Genomic DNA, 26,086 nt, shown 5'->3' on the forward strand with positions numbered 1-26,086 from the left:
TCTGAGCCCCGCGAGGATAGCTTGGCGCACGTCCGGACGAACCTCTTTCCAGACAACGCCCCCGCCCCCAGGGAGCATCGAATGGGCAGCTTCCTTGGAAACCACCGTCTTCTCACCGGCGCGACGTACAGAGTCGCGGCCTGGTTGGTGATCCTTGGGGCGACGCTGAACTTTGTGAGGCTTAGGTGCGCTGACTGCTGTGGCGACTCGCCCGGCGCCTTGGAATCCCGCGATTTTCTGGAGTCTTGACCTTTCTTGGAACCCTGAGATTTCTTGGAATCCTGAGTTTTGCCCCCGGTCTTCGAACCGCTGCGAGGCTTGCTGCCAGGCCCGTGAGATCCAGAATTTCAGGACGACCGGACGATCCAGACCCCGAAGATGGAGGCGTATGTGTGCTTTTCTCTGGGTACGGGGCCACCGCAGCCTTGCGCTTGTCCATGACCGTGACGTTGACGACAGTGTCCCAGGATTCAGGAGGCTTCGAGTCCTTGATGCAGAGCTTGAAGAGGTCGTGGAGGCGCTCCCAATTACCCATATTGTGCTCTTGCAGGAAGTCGGAGAACTTCCAGGGGTCCACGGTGGCAGACTCAAGACGCGATTTCAGGATTCGCACTTGTGCCTCAGAGTCGGCAAGGCGCGCCTTGCGTTGCGTCTTCTCGGACTCCAGAGAATCAATCTCGTCTTGGTACCGCGTCTTCTACTCGTCCAGCGCGACTTTGTACTTGGACTCAGCATCATCCACCTTGCCCAGGGCCTCTTGGACCTCCAGGAACCAGTGGTCGCACGTGAATTTCCAGGCGCGCTTCAGTTCCTTGTACTTGCGTCGCGTGTCGACTACTTCCTGTGTGGCGGTGAAACCCTGCTGAGAGTCAGCCAGAGAACGCATGTTTCGGTACTCGACGCAGGTAACCGATCATCTTGAACACGCACTCAGCGAGCCTGGTTCTGTTGAAGTGACGCAGGAGTGAGGCCATCTCGCGTCGAATACCGATGGAATTCAGGGTGCTGTCGAACTCGAATGCGGAAAGAGGCGAACGACGTGGACACAGGACGTCGATCCCAGCGTTGGCGCCACAGACTTCCTTCAACCCCTGAAGATCGTCGTCGGAGAGCTCCTCGAAGGCGATCAGCGTAGACGCGCCGCCGTAGCCTTCCATGGCGAATGCACTCGCGCGAATGTCGTTCACGATCCCTGGGACTCCAACGAGATACGCGTTGGTCTTGAGATCCGGCGGGGTTGGCAGTTTCCAATGCGGTGGGCGCTCAGGGAGTACGAAGTCGGGGACATCGACCTCCTCCTGCCGAAGCATGCCTGCGAAGATGATCCCCCTGACGTCCTCTAGCGTCGCGTGGCGTGGCGTCTTGAATTCAGGGGAGCCCTCCATGTTCACGTCCGAAGCCGCGCCGCCTGCGTTTGGAGCCTTGGATTCTGAGTTCGCGTCACCAGTTTCCTGGGTTGCAGCGTCAGCCGAGGAGTTGCCATCGGCCTCGCGCATGTCCGCGTCGGAGGTCTTGCCGGTGGCGCTGGAGATGGAGACGCGCTTGGTCGCGCCCGTCTTGGCGCTGCCCGTCGAAGTGTCGCTGGACGCTGAGTTACCCGTCTGGCCGCTGCCGCCGCCTGCTGGTGCGGTGCTCGCAGGGGCGTCGCCGGTGCGCTGCTGCGTCGGAGGTGGCGCGCTGCCGGGGGGCGCCGTGACTTGAGCTGGCGCCGTCTCTTGCTTGCCGTCCGAAGGCGCGCTCTCCGCCATGTTGACGATCTGTGAAATGGCGATGTGACCGCGCATTGCCCGTGGGAGTTTTTGCGTTTGAGAGGAGAACCTTGAAGATAGGTCCTGACCAACCGTTGGGGAGACAGGGTGCCGCCAAAGTGAGTGAAACCCTGGGAGTCGACAGACTGCAACGGCCGTATCGAAGTCGACGGTGGATGGACCTGTGTGTTTTTGTGGCCTGGCCATATTTCACCAGTTCGGAGCGATTTCCTCTTTGATGGACCCGGACCAGGAGGGGCGGTTGACACGAGGCGGTCCCCAGAAAACTGCCGACGATGTGCCGTCACCTCTGTGACTTGGCGTTTGTATCGGATGCTGATTGGTGGATGACTTGGATACGGCGCGGCTGTACCCGTGTGACATGGATGGCGACTGTGGGAGAGAAGTGATTTCTCGGGATGAGTCCAGCGCCTGACCGCAGATGGGCCCAACTGGCTGGAAGTGTGAATCCTGGGAGTGCACACCCAGGATTTCAGAGAACACTCAGTCCAGCCGCGGACTTTCCCTTACGATGAGTGCCTAAAGTCTGGCGGAAAGTGTCTCTGGAGAAAGTATCCCAGAGTACGCCTCATCTTGCTGTGGCTCAGAGTGCCCCAGAGGATCAAATTACCCTGAGAATCAACCCACTACTACCATGATCATGCGCAGGAGGCCGCTAAACCCACTAAAAGTGTGGCTTTGTGGGGATACACACGAGCCTGCAATGCAGCAGACTTGTTACCCAGAGTGCCGCACGGAAACCCAGAGTGCCGCACGATGACCCAGAGTTCACCTCCCTGAGTGCAGGTGACCCAGAGTTCCAAAGATGATTCTCTGGGTTTGGACCATAAATCCAGACTCTCTATACTGAACTTAAGTGTTTCCCGAGTCAACACCCAAAAATCCCCACAGTTCCCCAAGATTCCTCAGAATTCCCAGGATTTCAGAAGATGACCCTGAGTGTCACCCGGTTTTCAGGGACTCGAGTCAGTTCGAAGCCAGTCTGCAATCAAAGTGATGCGTGACCTTGAAGAACCCTTGTGGATGCGCAGACTGGATACTTTCAAGGAGTCGAGAGGGAGTCCTGCATCATACTAAACCAAGTCTAAGGACTCACAATTGGCACTTTCAACGCCGTGCGACAATAGATTCGCAAGCCGATCGCAAGTTTGGACCGCTGAACCCAAGGTATACTGAAGACAAGACATTTGACCCCAAGCATAGTGAACAGAAGATATTTGCCCGAAGAAGAGAGAGAGAGAGAAGTAGCTGATAAAAACCAGAGTTCCTTTTACCCTGTACTGCGCAAGTGACTTCGGCAAAGCCTGCCGATGGAAATCCGGAGGACCCGAGGCTACGACCGCGGGACGCTAAGGGCACAGCAACGGTGAAGGGCAGCCGTTTGTGTGGGCTCCATCAAACTCAAGCCCAGTTACGTGGTGACCAGCGACGGCCTTGAGCTTCCTGGGGTGATCCATCTATTCCATATCCTAGTTGGGTCACTTGCTGTGCTCGTGGTAGCCCATTTCATATTATTCCAGAGGGTATTCTGGGGTGCTAGGTAGTCGCCTCCAGGATTTTGTATTGACTGCTTGTGTAAAGGGAAGGTAACTGATAGTGATTGTATTTTCCTCCTTTATTGGAGGTGGTGCGCGTTTGTGTGAGTCTCAGGGGAGCTAGGCCCCTGAATTTCAGACTCGAGTGAGCCTAGTGTGTGTGTGACCCACCGTCCAAGGGTCCAAAAGAATAAGTGACGGCTAGTTGTAGTGTTTGTATACTCTGTATTTGTTGGTTTTATCGAGCTAGGAGGGCATTTGGGTAAGGTGTCTTCTGAGTTCCAAGTCCCAGCGTTGACTGAAATCCTGGACCCTGAATTCGTGATATTCTGGGTTTCAGGGGATCTTATTCTCTGGGTTTGCCTTTTGGTGTGGAGGTGCGTTCTGAAGTAGACGTGCGCTCCCGCACTTCTTCGAGGCTACATTTACAACCGGTGGAGTGCCGTTCCGTCGAAGACAAACGAGCCGACAGGGATTACATAAGGTACCCACGCCAACCAAGGAGTGTGATTCTCAGGGTTTAAAGCTTTGCGGCTGCAAATCTCTGGGTCTATCTTCTCGCTGTTGACTCTCAAGTCGATTCTCTGGGTCTACCCCTGGGGAACAGTCTTGGGCTGCGCTATACGAACCCCCCTGGTCGACAAAGGTTTCATCGGCCTCGCCTCACTGATAGTTGAGAGTGCGGCACATGACTGAGGTAGTTTCTTCCCTGTGGTTGCTTCTCATCGTACAGAGCATGGGTCGCTTCGGCGACAACGACGATGATTTCGTCGTCGTCGTCGTCAGGTAGAGCCACCAGCTCGGTCTTCATCCGCTTAAACGGCCTGCGGGTGCTTTCATCCATCAGCTGGACCCATACTCGCTTCTTCCTCTTGTGTGACTGCGCGTTCCCCTCCATCTCTGTGTCGAGGGCAAAAGGAGGGCAATCAGTGTTTAGTGCAAATGCCTCATAGCTATAATGGCTACATGTCCAGCTACCAAACTGTATCTCAAAGCCACTTCAGCTTGAAGCTGAATCACAATGGCTACACCGTTTTTGAAGCTACTTTTATCAGTAGACTGTCGAAAAGAAGCATTCCTCACGCGCACACACGCGCCTATGACGCCTCGAGACGAGTGCCAAGCCGAGCCTCCTGCGAAGAGGCACAAGGTGTGGGTCCAGTTAATGGACGAGAGGACCCACGACGTGTTCGCAGATACCAGTCTTCAGTTGGTGACCTTGCCTGACGACGACGACATCATCGTCGTTGTCGCCGAAGCGACCCACGCTCTGTACGACGAGAAACACCCGGAAGGAAGAAACTACCTCAGCCACGTGCCGCCCTCTCAGCTCTCAGTGTACGAAAACCCGGATGGATACCTCTCGAGGAGATATGCCGATTAAAAAGCACGGCAAGTCCAAAGACAAGCCGCTGGTCGTGGAAGTGCCGGAACAACGAGTCAGCGTGGCGTTAGGCCAAGCCAATGATTCCAGGGAGATGAACGACCTGATCGAGTATTCTCGCGGAAATCTTAGCGGAGTGCCTTCCGACTTCCGAACTATCCGATCGGCCACTGTCAAGAAATTTTACGATCTGCTGTTCCCCGAAGACGGCAAGTACCTGCCGCTGCTGTTCATCAGTGCGCCACCCATGTCTGGCAAGACGGCCATGCTGCACCTCCTCAAAAACTACATCCTGCGGTCCAAGCCCGATGCGATGGTCTCGTTCATTCAGGCGGATAAAATGCAGCCGGGGGAACGAGTCGTGGAGTGTTTCGAGCGTGTGTACAAGCGGCAACTGGAGCGGTTTAGCGAGAATGACTACGAGAAGGTGATACTCATCGATGGGGCCGAGCTCACCTTCGACGACTACCAGCTGTGGGTTGGCTATGTGAAGGACGTGCTGGACTGGCAGCCAGACCTCCGCTTCGTGATGTTCTGCTCGTATGGGAATTGTGAAACCTTTCCTATGAGCAGTCGCTGGGGTGAACAGATCAGTATCCCCCCTCACTGCCTCTTTGGTCTGGAAGGCTCGCCATCAAGACCAGGTCTGAGGCTTTCGCAGGCCGAACTGGATGAAATGGTGAGTGCGAGCAGCGTCGCGCAACTGGCGCGCAACTTCGTCTGGGACTTAAGTTCTGGTCATGTTGGAATTGCTCACGCCATGCTGAGGTTTTTACACGACGAGTTTGAAGCAAAACCCGTGTCAGTGACCGAAATTGAGCTCGCTCTTCGGTCAGCCAAGCTCTTTGAGTACATTTGGCACACGTGTCGAGGAATACCGACCGTCCAAGCTGTAAACGACATGATTGTCGCGAAGAAGCTGGAGGGTGAAGATGTATACTTTATCTTGGAAGAGGTCGCCTTTGGCAAGGCGGTGTCGTCGTCGGAAAGAGGGCTATTGCCTCAGTCCCGCGAGACGCTGAAGGGTCTGGTTCAGTATGGATTTCTTTATGCGGACCAGAACGAGCAGCTCCAGTTTGCGTCGAACATGCACCTGAAGATTTGGCTGTACTCAAGCCAACCGATGCCGACTCCGCCGTTAGTGTTGGATCTTACTACGCAGACTGGTTTCGTACGAGCATGTGTGAGACGAATGCGCTCCTCGCGTCTCCAGTGGGCGTCGAAGGAGGCTCCCGTGTTTCAGGAGAGACAACTCCAAATGGAGCTGTATCGAGCGATAGTATCGTGCGTGCCGGAGGGAAAAGCCGTTGTCAGTCCGGAACGCAGCATGACTGACGGAAAAAGGCACATGAGCGTGGTGGTTTGTGCCGCGGGCGTTATTTGGTACTGGGAGCTACTTTGTTGCGAGGATGAGCGCATTCAAGGTGACCAGGAGGCAAAAGGTTCCAAGTATGCGCTGGTTGACTTTCGTCCAAACCGAAGTGTGGGCCTAGCGCAACCTCACGCTTGGTATGTGTCCTTTGATGACTCTTTCAAGGTGGCACAGTGTGTGGGGCCTGATAGTGAGGAGAATGTAATTGAGCTCGCGTGAAATCGGCGCCAAACGAGCAAGGCCCGACTATTGCTAACAGCGATGAATCATCGCTGTTGCATCACAAGCAGAGCGTCCAGAGTCAGGTCAGAGTCTACCCGCATTCCATCGTTTGAAGAATTAATTAGCCGAAGCCTTCTCAAAATGCTGCTACAAGTGTTAGATGCAAAAAAGTGTATAAAGAAGATGCCGGGGAAGCACTGCAATCCAATACTCCCGTTGGAACTACGACTAGGCTAAGCTCACGACTACATCCCATATTTACATATCCTCATCGGAGTCGTTGTCGTCGCCGGTGGTAACGGCGTCCTCGGCAGCGAGCCGCTGGTACTTGTCCTTGGACCACACACTCAGCATCACGAGCTTGAACTCGGCCATCTTGCGGTCGAAGTGCACCAGCAGCTTGGCCTGCTCGGGGGTCAGCGTCTGTCCAGGCTTGCAGATGGTGTAGTTGCGGCTGAGCACAACGACACCCTTCTTCAGGTCCACAGGCAGGCCCAGTCCGCGGAGCGACTCGAGCATGCTGCCAATGAACTGCGGCAGCGGACCCTCTGGGATCGTGACGGTCTCGGTGGCGACAAAGCCCGAGCGCGGGTAGTCCCTGACCGAGAGCTTAGCGAAGTATTCCGCGACCTCCTCGTGCGGCTTGCTGGTGAACAGCAGGCCGGTGTTGCCGCTGACGTCCTTGGAGAGGCGGAAGAGGTTCTCGGCGTACTCCTCCTCCTTGGAGCGGCCGAGCGCGAGCTTCATGACCTTGTTCTTGCCCAGGAAGAAGCGGCTGTCCTTGAAGTCCATGCGCACCTCCTTAAAGTGGTTGGTGCGCATGTTCTGGAAGCTGAAGACGTAGGCCGACTCGTACGTGTCGACGGCATTGCGGATGGCGTCCACCACGTTCTGCTTGAGCTCGTTGCCCTTCTTGTTGGCCTGCGTGAGCGGCTTGGTGCGTTGTCTCTTGGACTTGGGCATGGCTCTGCTGCGACTTGCGGCGACGGGCTTGGCTTGGCTTGTGTGTCAGTCTATCAGCGTCAGCTGTGCCTCTTGCCGGTCAAGTCTCCACCAACCAAAAAGTCAACCAGTTGCATCACCATCTTTTCGTCCAATGACACGTCCGTTTCTTAAAGTTCACATCTGATTCGTTGAAAACCCGATTTTACGCCTTCTCATTGGCGAAAACCTCGTCTCGGCCGGCCCAGCCAGTCGTCCGAGCAGGGGGAAATCCATTGTCATCCCAGAGAACCACCCGGAAGCACCCCGACGACGACCATGGCTTGGGGTCTCGACACGACGCCGGCGCCGGCGCGGGCTCCCGCTGCCGCTGCTGCATCTGCCGCCTCTGCCGCCCCCGCTGCTGCTTCCCCCGCCTCCGTGGCGGCACTGGGACCCGCCCCGGAGTCCGCCGAGGCCATCGACATCTTCGAGGGCGTGACGCCCGTGACGAGCGTGGCGCTGGAGGGCGTGGCGCTGCTGCAGATCATCAAGCACTGCCACGAGAGCCTCCCGGGCGGCGTGGCCGGCTCGCTGCTGGGCATGGACAACGAGCAGGTGCTGGAGGTGACCAACAGCTTCCCGTCGCCGCCCAGCAGCGAGCGCAAGAAGGGCGCGGACGAGTACCAGCTGGACATGATGAAGAGCCTGCGCGAGGTGGGCATGGACAACAACAAGGTGGGCTGGTACCAGTCCGTGGCCATGGGCACGTTCTGCACGGCCTCGTTCATCGAGCACCAGTACCAGTACCAGAAGTCGCTGGGCCCGAACGCCATCTGCCTCATCTACGACTCGGCCGAGACCACCAAGGGCTCGCTCAGCCTGCGCGCCGTGCGCCTCACCAAGGCCTTCGTGGACACGTACAAGAGCGGCTCCTTCACCAAGGAGAGCTTCGCCAAGGCCGACATCCGCTCGGCCACGGTGGTGGAGGAGATCCCCATCGAGATCCGCAACTCGGACATCATCACGTGCTGGCTGCAGCAGACGGCGCACGCCAGCGACAGCGCCACGGCCAGCAGCTTCGAGCGCCTGGACCTGGCCACCAACGCCTACCTGGAGAGCAGCCTCAAGAACATGACGCTGTGGGCCGACGAGCTCGCGCAGGAGCACTACAAATTCCAGGGCTACGAGCGCGCATTATCTAAGCAGCGCGCGGCCTACCAGCAGTGGCAGAATAGACAGCGGGAGGAGAACAAGGTTCGTCGCGAGAACGGCGAGGAGCCCGTGCCCGAGGAGGACCCCAACTTCTTCAAGTCGGTGAACCAGCCCTCGCGCCTCGAGTCGCTCCTCATCACCAAGCAGATGAACACGTACTGCGAGCACATCAACCGTTACGCCGGCAAGTCCTTCCAGAAGCTCTTCCTTGCTGCTAAGATTCACCAGAACGAGTAAACAGGCAGGCCAGGTAGTGCAGTGCAGTGCAAGCGTCTCTCTCTCTCATCTCGTGGATCTCGTCGGCTTTCGGCGCGGCAAACGCCTACTAAGGCTCAACAGGGCCAGACAGGACAGGCAAGCAGGCAGCAGGACGGCGACTGGTTTTTAGGCCACGAGAGGTCGGAGTAGCTGGTTTGGTTGGTGGTTTGGCAGTGGTATGGCAGCAGGGCTAGATAGAACAAGGATGGATGGAATCGGGTGCTTCCCCACTTTGAGGACTGCGTCCCTTCCGTTCGCTCGTTCATTTAAAGGAGAAGTCCGTTCATGTGCTTTATCCAGATGCAGTTCTTTTAGTGTTGTTGAAGTCCTTGCAAATTGAAGTTGTTAACCTTTACTTTAAAGTTGAAGTCACCGAGAGCTCCTGCACATGTACACAGATCGCATTAGACCTTGCATGATGAGCTCAATCAAAGTATCAGCACCCTCCTCACCTGTACAGGTGGTGTAGCTGTGGGTTAGCCTTGATCTCAGCGACCTCGGCATCCATCTCGGCAGCACGGCGTACGAGACGCTCCTTCACAGACATCAAGTTCTCCGGAACGAACTTGATCACGAGCGACTGTAAGAACGAGTGCCACGTAGTGGACCCGTCCATGACATCGGTCCGACGTACGATACGGTCACTATGGTTGTTGGTGTGCAGCGTGGAGCTTGCTGTTCTGCTGGGTTGCCCTTGCTCACGATGTTCCGGGTTGTTTTCTGGAGCCAACGGGGCCGTGTCACCATTTCGAATGAACTCGAACAGAGCGCACAGCTGATTCATCGTCTCCACCCGATTGCCGTGCATCGCCCTACTATCGTGCTGGTTGTTGGCAGATTGATCGTGCATGCCGAGATCTATTCGAGACAGCACCCACTTGACGCGGTGCAGCAGCATCTGATCTTCCTGTGTCCCAGCTCCCTTGGACGCAGTCTGCACCTCCAACTCCGTTCTGTCCAGCTCAATCTTCGATAATAGCTCCTGCCGCTTGTTAGCGTGCAAGGTGATGACGTCCTTGAGGTCTTTCGATAGCAGCGGATTGTCCCTGTACATTGTCTCGATCCGCTCCACTGTGCCCGGGTGAACGACTCTCACGGCTTCCAGCATGCCTTGTACTCGAGCAATACTCTGTTCAGCCTTGTGAATCCCAAAACGCGTGGCTTGGGTCGTCTCGTGCAATCGTGCAAGCTCCTGCTGTTTGTCCATCAATTTGTCTTCTAGCTGCACAATTGAAGCCTTCAGCGCGGCAATATTATCTCGATATAGTTCTGCATTGGCTTCCAGCCCGAGACACATCCGCTTCTGGTCTTCTAGGCTGCGTAGCAGGTGGATCTTCGAGTGCAGCCCTTCAATGTGGCCGAAGAGAACCTGGTGCTTCCACAGCCGGAAGAAATTGTACTTGATGTTCCGTCGCTGGCGACGTTCATAGGCTACACAAATGCTCTCTTTGGCAGCTCGAGCTGCACGCCTGCGTGCCATGAATACGTACCAGCGTCGGAACGGAATCATGTAAATTCGGCGCGAATATGCATTCCATTCCTCCACTGCGTTTTCCCTCAAGGCGTGTTGGTACTGAGCCCGTATGTGCCAGCGTTTCATCAGCCACAACAGTGTCTCCTTCGTGCTACCCTCGAACAGACTACGTACTCGCCGGATAAGCTGACAATGCTTGGCCCAAGCGCGGAGGTGCTTAAGCATGTGAGTGCGTTGGTAGTGAGCGTCAATTTTACGGAGATTGAAATGCTGATCGTATCGCTCGAGAGTGCGGCGATCCACAACACTGGCAATAGCCTTGTCAATCTGCGTCGCTCGGAAGACGCGTACCCACTCGTCCACAACGCGTTTAAGTGTGACTCGATGGTCGTAGGCGATAGCGATCTCCATGTTCCTCTTCGTGGGAACATAAACAACGTTCTTCATCAAGTGGAAGTAGCGCTTCAGCACGTGCATCGGGTGGCGGGCACGAATTCGACGGATGTTGTCTTTGACGAACTCTTCATGCACCATTTCCTGCGTGATAACGTCGAATCTGTCCATGGCCTCGAGACGCTGTCGGGCTGCGTAATGGCGTGCTCGAGAATCTGCCGATGCTTTCTTGCGACTACGCGGCCCAAGAGCTGCTGATTTCCAAGGTAAGAATACGTACTTCAGAAGATTGCACTGCTTTTCACGGAAACGATGCTCGGTCTCCTCAAGTCGGGACATTTTCAGCGGTAAATTCATGAGCACCACGTCGCGAATCTCAGCTAGCACGCGACGTAAGAATGAACGAGTTCGCTCCTCCTGCATCACCACGATCTGTTTGTTGACAAACTCTTCTCGCGCCGCGAACTGCTCCATGTACGTTAGAAAGAGGACGCACTTGCGAGATCTCCATCCCCCGAGAGCAGCTTGTAACTTCTGAAATCGGCGTCGTACCACGAACCCTCGACACATCATCGATATCTTCGTAGCTGCGAGATGGCGCTGCTTATCCCCTGAAGCCACTTCGTGGAATACTTTGTCCAGCCGTCGGACGGTAGAGCGAATATCTCGCACACTGTGAGTTACCTGCGCACTGGTTTTCGGATTCACCGACGCTGACCCCCGCGCGCGACTCGCTCGATCTGCACTACCACTAGCTCTGTGTCCTCGAGAAACCTCCTGTATGCTGTCCTGCAAGAATTTCTCAATGCCAAGCTGGTGGACAGTGCGTTCATCGTCCGGCGACTTCGCAACCCGCTTACCCGTCCCACGACCGGGGGCAGCAGTCAGATTTGTGGCCACACGCTGCAAACGCTGGTCGAGGCTAGCAATCTCACTCGATATTTGGTGCATGAACTCCATCGACATAGGAGCGGACCCCCCTGGTGGGGCAGCGCTCGCTACCGCCGGTGCAGTCGAGACGGGGGCTGCTGCTGCTCGAGTATTACCCACCAAACCTATTAACATGCATCGCATCAAGTCAAATTCTACCGTTCAGTGCTAGTTTGAGCTACACTAACAATCGTACGCTTGTCGGATCCGGTCGTTCGAGGCGCTGCCCCGCCCTGAGACCGACGTCGAACCCCACCCGGAGGCAGCGCGGACGAAGAGCGGGTCGCTGCTGCCTCACTCTCCCCGTTCGCCAGGCGGTTCAGCAGAACCTCCTCCACGGACTGCTGCCCCGGCGCCAGCCGAGACGCCTTCCGCACCATATCTATCGTCCGGTGACTGCAACACTATTGCGTCGCTTCAAGATCCGATACTGTCCATTAATAGTCCGAGTTAAAATTGGTCTGGACCAATTTGGCACATGGGTACAGACATATTACACGCTGGTCACCTGTTCGTGCGCACACATCGACGCCATGGACACCAAGACGCGGCGGCAGCAAGCGCGCCGGGCCAAGATCCGCGCTGCACTGCAGCGTTTCGGCTTCTCGACGCTGCGCGGGTTGCAGGGTGCTGCGCTGCGCCGGGTGTTGTCCGGTAAGGACACTTTGGTGCTGATGCCCACGGGCGGGGGCAAGTCGCTGTGCTACCAGCTCCCTGCACTGTTGCTGCCCGGCCTCGTAGTAGTCGTGAGTCCGTTGCTGGCGCTGATGCAGGACCAGGTGGCTGCAGTGCGCCGGAAACATATTGGGGTGGAGATGTTGTCGTCGCTGGTAGCCCAAGGCCAGCGCGAACGCATCGTCGCTCGGCTGCTGGAGCAGTTCGAGACCAAGACAACCACAGAGCGTATCGAGATGCTCTACACAACGCCAGAGACGCTGCAAGGCGAGCAGATGCAGACGCTACTACAGCAACTGGAGAAACGTGGCGGGCTCGCCCTGTTCGCAGTGGACGAGGCTCACTGCATCAGCTCGTGGGGGCACGACTTCCGGCCGGCATACCGAAACTTGGGGAAGCTCAGGAAGCTGTTCCCTAAAGTCCCCATGATTGCACTCACTGCTACGGCGACGGAGCGTGTGCGGGAGGACATCACCAAGCAGCTTCACTTTGCTCCTGATGGATCTGACGTGCTGCTGGCAGACTTCAACCGTGCCAATATATCCTACACAGTGCACGACAAGGAGCAACTGGCTGACCCCATCGGCGCTCTGTGTCGCTATATCAAGAAGAACCACGCTGCTGCGTGTGGCGTCGTGTATGTGCACAAGCGCAGCGACACGGACGATCTTGTGGTCTCAATGCAAAAGCGAGACCCAGCACTGAAAGTTGCAGCTTTCCATGCCAAGATCCCTCAGCAGGAGCGAGAAGAAACATTGCAAAAGTGGTTGAGCGGAGAGATTCGGATTGTGTGCGCAACGATAGCGTTCGGAATGGGCATCGACCACCCCAACGTCCGCTTCGTCGTGCACTGGAACATCCCGAAGACGCTCGAGAATTTCTACCAAGAGTCCGGCCGTGCCGGTCGAGATGGACAGCCGAGTCAGAGTGTGCTGTTGTACTCCTCCCGTGACCACGACCTGTTTCGTTTTCTATTGGAAAAAGAATCAATCGACTCTGGTGAGGTCGGGACAGCAGCCAATCCTGATAGGCGAAAGAAGTCCAAGTCGAAGAAACCAGAGACCATTGCACACGTCTTGAAGCTCCTGGAGCATGTCAAGACGTTTGCTACTAAGAAGGAGTGCCGGCGCCAAGCATTGCTGAGGTACTTTGGCCAGAAAATAGCGGTGACGGAGTGCAACGCAACGTGTGACGTGTGCAACCCGCGACTCAACGCGTTCCGCTTCGAGGAGAAGCCGGTGATCGACAAGCGAACCGAAGGATTCTGTCGGCAGTCCATCAAGGTGATCAAAACACGGGATTCGTTCAGCGAGAGGAAGATGCGAGCGGGAGACATGCGCCGCAACAACCTGATCTACGGCCAGAGTGGCTCCTATGCCCCTGAAGAAACCAAGTCTGTAGTCGTTCGGGGTGGAAGCAAACGCGCTCTAGCAGCTGTCGGGTTCGTCGCTGTCAATGGGGACGTAAGCTCCGATGAGGAAGATTCTGACGAGGATGAAGCATCGGCAGTTGTCGAGTCGCTGCGTAGCGGCCGGAGGAAGCGTAGCTTAGATGACACGTTGGACGCGTTGGAGCGGACGGAACGTGCTGCAGCTAGCGGCGGTGGCGGCTGGAAGCAGCGAAAGGCGTCGCGTGCTTGGGATAGCTGAGCTGGTACGGTAGACTGATGCAATGGACAACGTTGAAGTTGAAGCTAAATTTTGCGAGTATGTCACTATGTCAGTATGTCACTCAAACGAGTATTGCTGGAAAATCTGTACCAGTTCTGAATCTGACACAGGAGCATCAAGCGATGTTCTGGCGCCGCAGTCGCGCGAAGGAGGAGGCGGTGGAGGAGACGGACGACCTGGTGAAGCTGCAGAAGCAGTTCGGCATCACCCCCGTGAGCGACGCGGACGTGCAGGCGGAATTCCAGGCGCTGCTGGGCGCTACGGGCGTCGCTGGCGGCTCGAGTCCGACGGAGGAGGAGCGACTGCTATTCGGCGCTGGAGACGACGAGGAGGACGAGGAGGCCAAGATCCTGAGAGACCTGCAGCTGGACGGACTGAACCTGGATGACGTCGATGACGAGGAGGGTGACAAACATCAGGAGGCCAAGAGCGAGCTGCGTGGGGTGCTGGACGAAGTCCACAGGACAGCGAGGGAGAACCACAGTCGGGAGACTGCAGAGATGAGCGGGGAACAGCCAATTCAACTGCCTAGAGGTTCAGAAGTGGAGCTATCACCGGACAGAGCTGCGGAGGTCCACGCCTTGAAGATGGAGGCGCTGGCGTTGAAGAGGGAGGGGAAGATTCAGGAGGCGCTGGCCAAGTTCCGAGAGGCCAAACAGCTCCAGGAGCGCTATTCTGCGCCAGGGAGTGCTGGGAATGTGCAGTCATTTTCTAGTACTGTGGTGGCGGTGAGCAGGCAAGCGAATGTGGAGCAGCATGTGCGACCACCGATGGAGACGTTGCTGGATGATGGAGAGCACGATGTTGAAGTGACGGAGGAGGATATGCAGGACCCGGAGTTTCTTGCCCAATTGGCGAAAATGGGTTTAACGGAGGATATCGCCCAGAGTTCAAGTGAGACAGAAGCTGACCGATATCATGACGTCATGCAGCAGTTGGCTGCTTTGGAGACACAGATACACGAGTGCAAAGTGCAAGCGTTGCAGTTGAAGCGGCAGAATCAGATCGCCGATGCACTCGCCTGCATGCGGAAAATGAAGGAGCTTGAGGCTGAGCGAGACGAGTTGCGCTCTTTACCAGCTGCAACTACGCAGGCGCCTGCCGTTCAGAAGCCAATCACGCCAGACATCTCAGAGTTTATCCATCATCCCTCTACAGTCAGGGCTTCTGCTGTGGTGCAATTGAACTCAGGTGCCGCAAGTGTCGACGACGTCCACCCTGATAGCGACAACGATAGCCTCTCGGGCGTGGAAATCACTGCTGAAGACATGGATGACCCAGAGTTTGCGGCGGAGTTGCTGAAGTTTGGTGCAGAGGGCATTTCGTCGACTGAGTCTGCACCGATACAAGTTCATACATTATCGCATATTGCACCTGCAATGGCCGCTGATCCGCCGAAAGCAACTCTACCAAGCTCTAGATCGTTGAAAACTGCCCCATCTATTGATGAAGACTACCTGATTGACGCATTTGATGATGAATCCGACTCGGAAGAAGAAACAAACCACCTCACCTCGGTTATGTCAAGTGGATCGCTACACTCTATGCCCTCGACTTCGCCAGATGCAGAAGCAAGTGAAGCGCAGTCGAAGGATACAAATGCGAAGGATGAGCGGATTGCTGATCTCAATTCACAGCTCCAAAAGGCTAGACAGACAGCGGTGGTATTGAAAAGGAAAGGTGACATTCAAGGTGCTCTTGAGTCTATGAGACGAGCGAAGCAGATTCAAACTCTCATCGATCGCAAGCATCAGGTTTCTGGGGTCCCTGCAGCTCTTTTGGTACCAGCCCAGGAATCGGTCAATGCAGCAAATTTCCAGAAGATTGAGCAACTGCTGGTCGAATTTGGTAACCGTGCAGCAACGCTGGCGAAGGAAAATCTGTCGGTGAGTCGCGAAAAAGCATCCGAGTGGCTGAGCAAGGTACGTTTGTGAATTGCTCCATTGTTTCGAAGGCTGTTGCAATTGAGATTAATCTGGTTGCCACTTGATGCATTGTGAGTAGCGAAAACGGTATGGAGCAGAACTGGACAAGCTTCGACAAATGCGGCAGAACCCGCTGCAGCTCGCCCCGAGCTACGAAATCGTCAAGACTTCTCGTCAAGTAGAATTTGAACTGGCATTTGTTCCAGACGACCAGATCAAGGTGTCCGTGAAGAGCGTGAATGAGCTACGACAGGTGGCGGGCAAACCTGTGTTTGTCAAGTTTTGTCTCAACTTCCCGTCCGCAACACCCCACGAAGGCCAAACCGCCGAGTTTGAGATTAATGCAAAGCCCCCCTATCTCACTGAGGTGCCCTCGAGTGAGCAGAGCTTTAGCTTCAGACTGGCACGATCAAGAGGGACTATGCGTCTGTTTGAGATCAAGAAGGCCATTTTTGAAGTCTGGAAACCTGGAACGCTGTTCCGCAACCCCGAGCTTGTAGCGCGAGCGTATCAAGAATTGGTACGTTTTTGCTGCTGCTAACGCTGGTGAATTATGTGTACAGTACTCACATCATTTCTGCTCGTTGTGCTTCACCTTAGACACCTCTGCTCACTTCGTGCGAAATTAATACCCATATCCCGTTTCTTGGATCAAATAGAAAACCGTGCGGTGGAGACATCGAGGTGAGTAGTATCTACCAGTCATATCCTCAGGCATCTTGTTCATGGCTTACACCTATATTATTTGTTTGTTTCTGGCTGCTAGATCGCGCTTCAAATGCGTCGTCCACTAAAAGAAAGGGAGACTCGCCTTGAGACCGTCGAAGAGCTGGTTATTGGAGACTATGTGGAGCCCGTAGCTTCGTCTTCGAACCATGTGCCTATGCCTAGTGTAGCTTTGGAGCCAACCCAAGCCGACACAAACGATAAAGAGAAAGCGCCAACTTCTGGTCAAAGCGCAGCGATGCAGGATCAAGTTGCTCCTCCGCCCGCTTCTCTTGACGACCCGCATCATGTTGATCTGATTGTGAGCTACGACGTGATGAACGAAGAGGTATGTACTCCCTACGGCCAGTGAGGATTGCATTACCTCGTTTTTGACGGTGTTTGTATTTATTCGTGCAGCTTGAGAAGTTGGGGGCGAAGTTGCCTTCGCTAACGGGGCCTGCTGCGATCGAATTAAGCGATCGACATGATTCTCTAACGCTGAAGAAGCAGCTGCTGGAGATCGAAATGCAGACTGGCAAACTGACGCTGGAAATGTACGTCGAGCGACTGCACAGCCGCATCTCGGCGGATCGAGTGCTGGTCTCGCAGCTTCTAGCCTCAAATCGACGGTTGGATGCGGCGCGCGTTCTCCACCGAGTCAAGATCATGGAAAAGGAGCTGGAGGGTACGGAAGGTGGCTCCGAAGATGCGTAGCCTACAAGGTTTTTGTGTTTATATTCAACGTGTTTGTTCATGAACAAAATTGCTGGCTACTTTCATTTGTCACTGTTCTGCTCATGCATCGCCTCAAGTGCAAGGATGAGCTTTCCGTAGGCTACGAGCTGGTCTTGCTCTTCGTCTGCGCCTGATGAGGCGATGCCTGGGAAGTACATTTGCAAGCTTGTGAATGCATCGGCAGACAGAGATAACCCGATTTGGTCGAACACTCGCCTCAGCTGCTTCATCTTGATGCTACCCGTGTGCATGTGATCCTTTAGCCTCAGATATTCCTCCACAATGTCCACTTGCGAATCAAAATCGATCGAGGACATCTGGTTGTACAACGATCGAAGAATCGCATCACACGAACATGGCGGCTTAGTGTTGCTGGTAGTAGTCTCTTCGAGTCTGCGCTGGTGCTTTTCCGGCTTGACGGCCGATTCCTGTTGTGGAATGGTTACTTGTCGATGCTCTGCCACCTTGCTATCTGCTGCCAAGACAGGTCCTGCCACAGTGAGTGGTGCTCGCCACTGGGACATGACCTTGAGGAAAAGCTTATAGGCGATGTGTCCGTCTCGCTTTACATCGAAGAGATGCTGAAAACGCAGTCGTTCCCACGCTGACACTTGCCGCTCTAGTGCTCGCTCCAACTGGGTCCAGAAGGTCTCCTTGGGAAGACTGCTTGGATGGGTATCTCCTCCACACTCCATCAGCAACCTGCTCAAATATGCAACTCGGGGCATCGTGTCTTGGCTGTGGGGCTCCACTTCAGAGTAGAGTTGAGCGGAAAGCTTTCGTAGCAGACGAGAGCAGTACGGGTCCAGCACAAATGAATCGAACTCGGTTCGTGATAGTCCGCCTCCGCTGTGCCGAAAGACGCAGATCTGCGCCATCATGCTGTCGAGTTGCTCTGCGGTTAGATCATAGCTTAGAGCCCGTAATCCAGTGTGGAGGTTTGCTGCTGTCAAAAAGCCCTTCTTCTCTCGGTCAAAGTGGCTGAATGCGGAGTCCAACTTGGCATAAATTGTTGTATCTGCATGATCGATCTTACCTGCGAGACTAGCCTTCGCACGAATGCGTGACCGCAAGTGCTCCGTTATCTGCTCATACCATTGTGAGTCATTACCAGTCGAGAAGGGCTTTGTTGCTTCGTACAACATCGTCGTGTAGTGCACTGCATCTGTTCGTTCCGGGCTCCGGAATTGACGGACAAGCTGACCAACCATGACCTCGGCAGATGAAGGCGAGGCAATATTCGCGAATCCTAGACGAAGCAGAGTGTCTTTTAGCTCCATCGCTGTCACGAAACCCGTATACGTGGTGTCCTTAGCTTCCAGCTCCCCCCGGAAATCCACGCCACGGTCCTCACACCAATCCAGAAAATCTGACAGGACGGCGGTTGGACTTCTTCCCAACCTTGGCTGGATCGCAGGTGCTGATGACGCAGTCGGTTTGGTGGCAGCTTTCTGATTTGGCGATGTTGTAGCAGGCGTGCCTTTCAAAACGTTCTTAGTATTTGCTTTGAGTACCCGCGAGCTTGAATCCCTCCCTACAGCGTCCTTTTTAATCTCTGGTGCGGTTGGTTTTGATTCAGTGTCCACCTTCACGCGCTCACGACGTGCAAGCGCTTCCTCCCGCCAATTCATTCGAAGGAAGGTATCCGGGTCGATTTGGTCTTCTAACTTCGGGTCATAAGTGTACAACAGCGTACGCATCTCGTGTTCGTCCAGCGGTACGCCCAGGCGGGTTTGCAAGATGTTTACGAAGTTTGAGCGAGTCACTGCTCTATCCGCTGACGACTCGGCCTCGGCAGAAAAGATTTTGTTCCACAGCGCGAATACTTCCGAGAGCTGTCTACTAGGCAGCTTAGTAGCTTGGTCGTGGGCGAACTTGCGGAGCTTCTCTTCAACAGCGTCCATATCGACTGGCAGAGGTGGTGTCGTCCAATCCAGGAACTGCCGATAATTGATTCCAAAGGATCCGTTCGTCTTGACACTGAAGCTTTTAGCCATTCCTTTAAGTTGACCTTCAGTGAACAACACGAATCCAATCCGGCGTACGATGGAGGTAAACTCCGTTAAAGAGACAAAACCTCGAGCCTGCCAGTCAAACCTCTCGAACTCGTCTTTCAAATCGGAGTAGCTACCACAGATAAGCTTTCGGCAATTCCAGGCCAACCGCTGAAGCTGATGCATATCATACTGGTTCCACTCGTCGGACCAAGATTTTTTGCTGTACTTCTCCGCCCACTCAAGCCGTAGACAGAGATCGTGAATGGAAACTCGTTTCGTACTATCAGCATTTCCTGCCGTCATGCGGAAGAGCACGCTCGAATCCTCAGGCTCAAAGTGGGCCCCATCGGAACTTAGCATCATTAGAACACGAACTAGTTCTTCCTGAGTCATAGATCCATCGTCCGAGCTGACAAATGTCAAGATTTTCTCTCGTAGCAAAGCGATACCGAACTGATGGCACCGTTCCAGAGCTTTTGTCAACTGCTGGCAGTGAGGCAACTGTGCCAAAAGTTGAAAAAGTGCATGGTAGAGAATGTCGTAACCATTTGCATCCAACATGATAGTCACAAGATGTAGCTCCTTCGCAGAGAGCTGGGCACCAAGTCTTGCCAGGCACTCGCGAAACTTCTTGAAGGAAATAATACCCGTCCCTTTCATATCTCCAGCTGAAACAAATGTGTGGGATGCATACCCAATGTCAAAGAGTAGTCGTTTTAGCACCGACAACCGTTGTTTCTGTCCGCGTTCACTTTCTTCGGTGGATGTAGAGAACACAAAGTTGAGAAGGGCTCGATACGCCACCATCCCAGCTTCCTTAACGGAGAAGTACTCCATAAGGTTCCACAGCAACGCAGGCGGTAAAGCAATTCGAGGAGCTTTAGAAAGGAAATAGCCAAGCTGCTTCTTCGACAGCAGTCTGCTACGTTTTGCTTCTGGGGCATCGCGCTCGATTTCTGACAGGATTGCATCTTCGAGACCGTTTAAGTCGGCAAAGCTCCACTTAGCCAGAATTGCTTGAAGTTGGCTATCCGCGTCTAAAATCGTTGTCTTGGCATGGCTAATTTCCCAAATTTGATGCTGCTGCTCTTTGTACTGGCGATAATGTTTCTGTAAAGTCCGTGCCGCATCATGGTGAATACTTTGAGGAACATGAAGTTGACGCACTTGTTGCGCAAGTATCTCCTGTCGAGACACCTTCACAGCCTTCTCCTTTGCTTGCACTCTCCGATCCTGCAACTTTTTCTCCACCTGCTCGTACACCAGGTTTTTGCTACTAGCGGAAGCAATCGCCTTCATCCGATCCGTGAAAGCTTGTTTGCGCCGCTGAAACTCAGTTGTAGGTGGCACTGTACTTGCGGTAGGTTCCGAGACATCTAGCGTTGGTGCCTCGGCACACTTCACTGCACGCCCAGTTTTCTTCTCTATCTCACTGTCATGGTGCGCCGGTTGCTTCAATTGTTGCTTAGCTCTTGCAGTTACATCCTCTAGTATGTCCTCGTCCAGATCGATGCTGCCACGACATTGAGGTGTAGCATCCTTCGCGATCGAATCACTTGCAATGACGCCGGACCCAGGCTGCGTGTGACTTCGAACAAGTTCACGGTATTCTGACTCCACACTCATGAACTCGAATCCTAGCGCAGCCATGCATTTTCTAAACGCGGATCGACTGATTTGGCCACATCTCGCATCATCAAACTTTTCAAAAATCTTTGGAGCTGGAACAACATCTGCAGGTTTTCGCTTCTTCTGCTCTTGCACGTATCGATGCACGGTTTGCCGAATTTTGTGGCACAGCAACCGCTCGACACAACCCAATCGAGGATTGATATGCAGTAGTAAGTACCTCAACGAGATCGATTTGCTGTCTTCGCCGGTGGCCGGTGGGACCGTCGATCTGTTTTCCGGCGAGCTATCAGCGACCCCAAACGTAGCTAGCAGATGCTCTCGTTCGAAATCCGAGAGAAAAATACCGTGCTTTTCACCTGCTTGGGCGAAAGCATCCATTGAGATAACCATGCGCTTCCGTTGTCTCGGCTCCGTTGCTACCGTGAAGACATCGTCAGCTGAAGTCACCAACTCCGCGTCAATTGCATACTCAATACGCTCTTTGAGCTTTGCTACTAGCAATTCCAATTCTTCCGACGGATCCGCGTAGTGTAAAAATTGTCGATAATTTATCCGCCCATCTAAATCTGAAGAAAACATCGCCAGTAACGCATGCTGCTGATCGAAGTCAAGTGAGTGCATGTCGATTGGACGCCCATGAACTCCCCGTGCACGTTGCGAGGAAATAAGCTGCAGCACCTGGAAAGGATCTTTCCACTGGATCAAAACAGAAATATCTCCAGCATGCTGATCGTTTCCATCTTTCAAGGGGAACCAACCTCGGATATTCTCACCATTGACGAGATCTGTGAGCATAAGTCCACACTTCCCCACAACCCCGTCTTCTTGTGCATTGTCATCGAGATCCACTTGGTCGTCAAACACCGTTATCCAGAATCGGAACTTCGAGAAAAAACGAAGGAGAGTTGCGTCGACTTCTAACGTGAAAGCTTGTCGACTGTAGCTCAAGTCATACTCAGGGTTTGCTGATTCCGGAACAATGTTCGTGAACACGTCCGGAAAACCGAGTAGCTGATAATGCACGTAAGATGACGGGACTCGCGACACCGATCCGCTCGACCGTTTACCGTAAGAACGCAGCTTTCGGCATGCAAATACCGTGATTTGCAGCTCGTTCATGGAATGGCTGGAATCTGCGTTGAGGTCTTGTCCACCTAGTACATCTGTAGGGGTATCTGGTTCTCTGTGCTTGCTTGCGGATGAAAGCAATAAAATATCCTGCGGATAAGAGCGGAGATGCACCTGCCAGATTTCTGAGACTGGAGTAGACAGTCTTAGAACCACGTTCAACGTTCCCAAAACGGGAGCTCCACCATCATTGTTGCAACATATTGCCTTGACAGCAAGTAAAGGTACTTTCACAACCCCCTTCGATTGCAGCAACTTGGAAAGACGGACAGAGGCCTTGCCTATCAGCTTAAAATCCCCTCGAATAGCTTGATGTACCTCCAGAACAACGGACTCCGAGGCCAAATAGCGTAAGAAAAAGCCATCCACCGTCACCTTGAATGTAGCCGATAAATTATACTCTGGGCGGTTCCCCATTAGAAGCGGTGTAGACTGCGATTCAAAGTCGTAGAAGTCGCATATTACAAAGGTCGACGAGTTTATCCCGACCACACTGTTGTCAAAGTTTCCGCTTACAATCCCCACCTCGAGAAGCTGCTCACCAGGAGCCAAATCCCTTGAGGCTAAGATCAACGACTCGGATAAAGACGCCACTTCACTCCCTTCGTCGTCACTTGCTGAATCGTCGGAGCATGTTTCTTCAGCTTCTCGAGCCTTGAGCAGCATTTTCTCTCGGGCGTATTTTAACTGCTTAATTTCAGCTTGAAGGGCGTGAATTCGTTGCTGGCGCTCTTCACACAGCAGCTCAAGCTCTTTCATTCGACGCTGTAGCTGGTTCGAGCTTGAAATCTTTGACGTTGTCAGTTCTTCGATCTCCAAGGCAAGCTCGCGGTTGATATTCGTTTGGGCTTGTAACATTTTCTCACAGCGTTCCAGCTCCTGCATTGACTTCAAATGTGCGATTTGAAGAACGTGTACACGATTTCGCAAATGCTTTACACTGATGTCATCATCCGCATCGAGAAAACTTGCAGCTGAAGGAAGATCTCCGTATTTGCGAGTTACCACGCCTCCACCACTACAGAAAGCAATATCACACTAAAACATCAGTACCAAACTCACAAACTTGAGCGACTAGTAGAATACTTACACCGTCAGCGAGGGGGCTGGCTTTTTTCCTGGCGATGCATTGTTATTCACAGGTGAAGAGCAAGCGTCTCGCTTTTCGGGAGGTTGGGGCTGTGACTCAGGTGTACGCTGGCGAACAATAACCAAAGGCTCTGGTCTCGGTATTGGCACATTGCTAGCAGTCGATTTCATGGCTTCAAGGCTTCGTGCATTTCGTTCCTCCATCAAATGGTGCGCCATTTGTGCTAAATCCTGCTCAACCCGATCTTTTGCCTGCTTCAACTGCTTGATGCTGCTCTGGAGCTCACGAATGACACCTTGAAGCTTCTGGTTTTCGTCAGTCATGTGCGTTATTGTCGCCTTTTGCTCTTGCGTTAGCTTCTCCAAATCGAAAAGCTTGTCAATACGCTCCTTACGCTGGAAGGCGTCATTGATGAATGGGCTTTCGCACAGTGACGTCATTCGCTCCTCCAGACGGCGGTTTTGCTCACGTAGCAGTGCAATGTCCTTCTCCTGATCGCCAGCTTTCATGATGCGAATCTCCAACTCTTCCTTTTCCATCACTGCGTCCTGCAACTGGGTCCGGAGCTTATGCACCTGACGGTTCATTTGCTCCATTTGTCCGAGCGTTTTCTCCTGAATTTCACGCTCTGCCAGTGCATTGGACTCCAAGTTTTCGTAGCGGGCATTCAAAATCGCTAGTTGCGCTTGGCGGTCGCGTAGCTCGCGCTTCATCTGCTCCAGCTCTAAGTTATTCGACTCTTTGTTAGCTTCCATGTTATCATCTTCGCCATCGCTCGGCCCAGAGTCCTCATTGTTGTCGCGTCTTGGCTTCAATTGCAGTCGACTGGTGTTAGATCGGAGCTGCTCGTTCTCTGCTTGTAGCTTCATCAACTGCTTCTCGGCTATCACCAATCGCTTCTTCAGTGCCACCTCCAGGTCTCCCGAAAAGGTTTCTCTGTGCAACTTGCGCGCATTTTCAGCCTGTTTCTCCAGCGTATTCCCTGCAAAGCCAGCACTGCTACTAGGTGGGTTCCGAGCAATAGGAGGGCGCTTTTGCACTGGCCCTCGTGAAGCTGGAGCCGCAACGCTGCCGAGTCGCTTCAAGGCGCTGGACTGTCGACACTGTTCTTCCAACCAGCGGTTCTTCTCCATCAGCGACTGGTTCTTCTTCCGCAGCGTTGCGTTCTCATTCTTCAAAGCAGCAATGAACTTCTCCGTGTCCAGATCTCGCCTCACAGGGATAACTGCAGCTTTATTGCCTCCAGTCTCTGCAGCAGCAAAAGAAGTATACAATCCCATTCAAAGAAACCGGTTAAGATACATGATCAGGCTTGTGTGCCCCTGAACCTGTGCTGTACCTGGGTCGTCCTGGTTGTTCTTCCCTTCACTTTGCCGCTTCCTGCTGAGCTTCTCTTCGATCATCGCCAGCTTCGTGTACATGCTGAGATAGAACGTAAACAAAATAAAAATTAACGTGGATCCTGCCACAAGTCGCAGCGTAGTTTTATTAGTGGCGCACCGCTTGATGGTGGCCTCCTGCTCATTCTTCTTCTTCTTGAGCGCCGTGTTCTCATCGCGCAGCAGCAGGTACTTGTCCTCATACTCGCTCGGCATGGCGGCAGACTCGCGCGTAACAGCGACGCCTGGACCAAAGGCGCCGCGATGCAGAGTGTTGGTGAGGGTGCACGTTGAAGTCAAAAAAGGAAACTTCCGGGCATACAAAAACCAAGTGAGAGCGGTTGGGTCGGGGGCTAGGGCTGGATGTCACTATTCGACTTAGTGCCATTTTTTTAGCCAATTAAGGCCAACCTTTTTGAGCCAACCAACCGCCGAGGGAGAGCCCATCAATCGCCACCAGAGAACGAACGTCGACGACAGCTCAGGAGCTCCTCGACGCCAGCAGCAGCAGACCAGTCTACACACACAGCTCACAGCATAGCACACAGTAGCAGCAGCATGAGCGAGCAGAAGAACGTAAAGGAGGCGCAGCCCGTGGAGGAGCAGAAGGACATGTCGGTCGCCGTCCCCGCCACCGTGGACGACGTCGCTACCAAGGTGATTAAGCTTTCGGCACAGATACAGAGAGGAGGAGGGAGGGTGCAGTGTGGCTGATGCGCCTATTTGCGTGTGTGTTTCATCGCTTTGTCCGTGGATGATGAGCAGCACCCGCTGCAGAACCGATGGGTGCTGTGGTACGACAACCCGAAGAAGCGCAACTCGAACGAGTCCTGGGAGGAGAACCTCAAGAACGTCTACACCTTCAACACGGTGGAGGACTTTTGGTGGTACGTTGTGCGGCAGTTTGTTTGGTGGAGGATTGGGGAGTTGTGCGGGAAGAGCATGGATTTGTGTGGCGGACGTTGACTCCAGTGTGGATCGTGGTGGTGGACTTTTGCAGCCTGTACAACAACATCCTGGCCCCCACGAAGCTCTCGATCGGCAGCAACTACCACTTGTTTAAGGAGGGCATCCGGCCCATGTGGGAGGACCCCATCAACGCCAAGGGAGGCAAGTGGATTTTCACCAACCCTCGCTCGCGGAAAGCGCGACTAGATGAGTGCTGGCTCTACGTGGTACGTTGCGTTGCGGCGATGCCGGCAATAGACTTAAGAGTGCAGGATCTAATGTGGTTTTGATCTTTGCAGATGCTTTCGCTGATCGGCGAGACGCTGCAGGACGAGGACGACGTCTGCGGCGCTGTAGTTAGTGTGCGCAAGGCGCAGGACCGTATCGCCATCTGGAGCGCAACAGCTAACGCTGAGGACCGCCAGAAGGCTATCGGACGGGGCTTCCGTCAGGCGCTCGTCGACCTTGGCAAGAACGAAACGCTCAAGTACCAGTCGCACGCCGACGCTGCGGCCAGTGGCTCCAGTTTCCAGAACGAAGTGTACGTGTTACGTTATCAAATCCGCCTTTTCGGCTTTATGGCGCTAATGTGTTCTGCTTGTATCGCTGTTACAGATTGTATGAGGCGTAACTCAACGCCGATGTAATCGAGCGCACGGTTAGTTTCACATTCGCGTAGTAGAGATCTGCAGTATATGCAATTCATACACAGCATTTTGAGCATTT

The 26,086-nt window shown here is 54.0% G+C and overlaps 8 protein-coding genes across 8 annotated transcripts; 4 read left to right on the top strand and 4 right to left on the bottom strand.

Moving 5' to 3' along the window:
- Positions 1-869: 869 nt before the first annotated feature.
- Positions 870-1,748, bottom strand: PHYSODRAFT_533321 (hypothetical protein; the record flags this gene model as incomplete). The annotated part of the gene is made up of 1 exon (XM_009540368.1): positions 870-1,748. The coding sequence occupies one exon, from the start codon at positions 1,746-1,748 to the stop codon at positions 870-872; it is 879 nt and encodes a 292-aa protein (XP_009538663.1).
- A 2,655-nt stretch (positions 1,749-4,403) lies between these two features.
- PHYSODRAFT_342005 (hypothetical protein) lies at positions 4,404-6,279 on the top strand (the record flags this gene model as incomplete). The annotated part of the gene is made up of 2 exons (XM_009540369.1): positions 4,404-4,619; positions 4,693-6,279. The coding sequence occupies 2 exons, from the start codon at positions 4,404-4,406 to the stop codon at positions 6,277-6,279; spliced, it is 1,803 nt and encodes a 600-aa protein (XP_009538664.1).
- Positions 6,280-6,540: 261 nt separating this feature from the next.
- PHYSODRAFT_342006 (hypothetical protein) lies at positions 6,541-7,367 on the bottom strand (the record flags this gene model as incomplete). The annotated part of the gene is made up of 2 exons (XM_009540370.1): positions 6,541-7,277; positions 7,337-7,367. 2 exons carry the CDS (start codon positions 7,365-7,367, stop codon positions 6,541-6,543), a joined length of 768 nt encoding a protein of 255 aa, XP_009538665.1.
- A 1,001-nt stretch (positions 7,368-8,368) lies between these two features.
- Positions 8,369-12,899, bottom strand: PHYSODRAFT_356180 (hypothetical protein). The gene has a single exon (XM_009540371.1). The coding sequence runs from the start codon at positions 11,615-11,617 to the stop codon at positions 9,125-9,127; it is 2,493 nt and encodes an 830-aa protein (XP_009538666.1). The 5' UTR covers positions 11,618-12,899; the 3' UTR covers positions 8,369-9,124.
- A 1,041-nt stretch (positions 12,900-13,940) lies between these two features.
- Positions 13,941-14,465, top strand: PHYSODRAFT_451505 (hypothetical protein; the record flags this gene model as incomplete). The annotated part of the gene is made up of 1 exon (XM_009540372.1): positions 13,941-14,465. A coding segment is annotated over one exon (525 nt), but the record flags the coding sequence as incomplete, so codon positions are not given.
- Positions 14,466-15,086: 621 nt separating this feature from the next.
- On the top strand, positions 15,087-17,165 carry PHYSODRAFT_532802 (hypothetical protein; the record flags this gene model as incomplete). Its single annotated transcript, XM_009540373.1, has 6 exons — positions 15,087-15,740; positions 15,823-16,263; positions 16,344-16,427; positions 16,510-16,635; positions 16,714-16,797; positions 16,869-17,165. 6 exons carry the CDS (start codon positions 15,087-15,089, stop codon positions 17,163-17,165), a joined length of 1,686 nt encoding a protein of 561 aa, XP_009538668.1.
- A 632-nt stretch (positions 17,166-17,797) lies between these two features.
- PHYSODRAFT_465851 (hypothetical protein) lies at positions 17,798-24,628 on the bottom strand (the record flags this gene model as incomplete). The annotated part of the gene is made up of 6 exons (XM_009540374.1): positions 17,798-18,637; positions 18,779-20,572; positions 20,666-22,961; positions 23,034-24,282; positions 24,373-24,455; positions 24,534-24,628. Coding segments are annotated over 6 exons (6,357 nt in total), but the record flags the coding sequence as incomplete, so codon positions are not given.
- Positions 24,629-24,863: 235 nt separating this feature from the next.
- PHYSODRAFT_566314 (hypothetical protein) lies at positions 24,864-26,007 on the top strand (the record flags this gene model as incomplete). Its single annotated transcript, XM_009540375.1, has 4 exons — positions 24,864-25,069; positions 25,178-25,299; positions 25,413-25,587; positions 25,660-26,007. The coding sequence occupies exons 1-4, from the start codon at positions 24,971-24,973 to the stop codon at positions 26,005-26,007; spliced, it is 744 nt and encodes a 247-aa protein (XP_009538670.1). The 5' UTR covers positions 24,864-24,970.
- Positions 26,008-26,086: the final 79 nt, after the last annotated feature.

This window comes from Phytophthora sojae (assembly GCF_000149755.1).
Source record: "Phytophthora sojae unplaced genomic scaffold PHYSOscaffold_15, whole genome shotgun sequence".
NCBI lineage: Eukaryota > Oomycota > Peronosporomycetes > Peronosporales > Peronosporaceae > Phytophthora > Phytophthora sojae.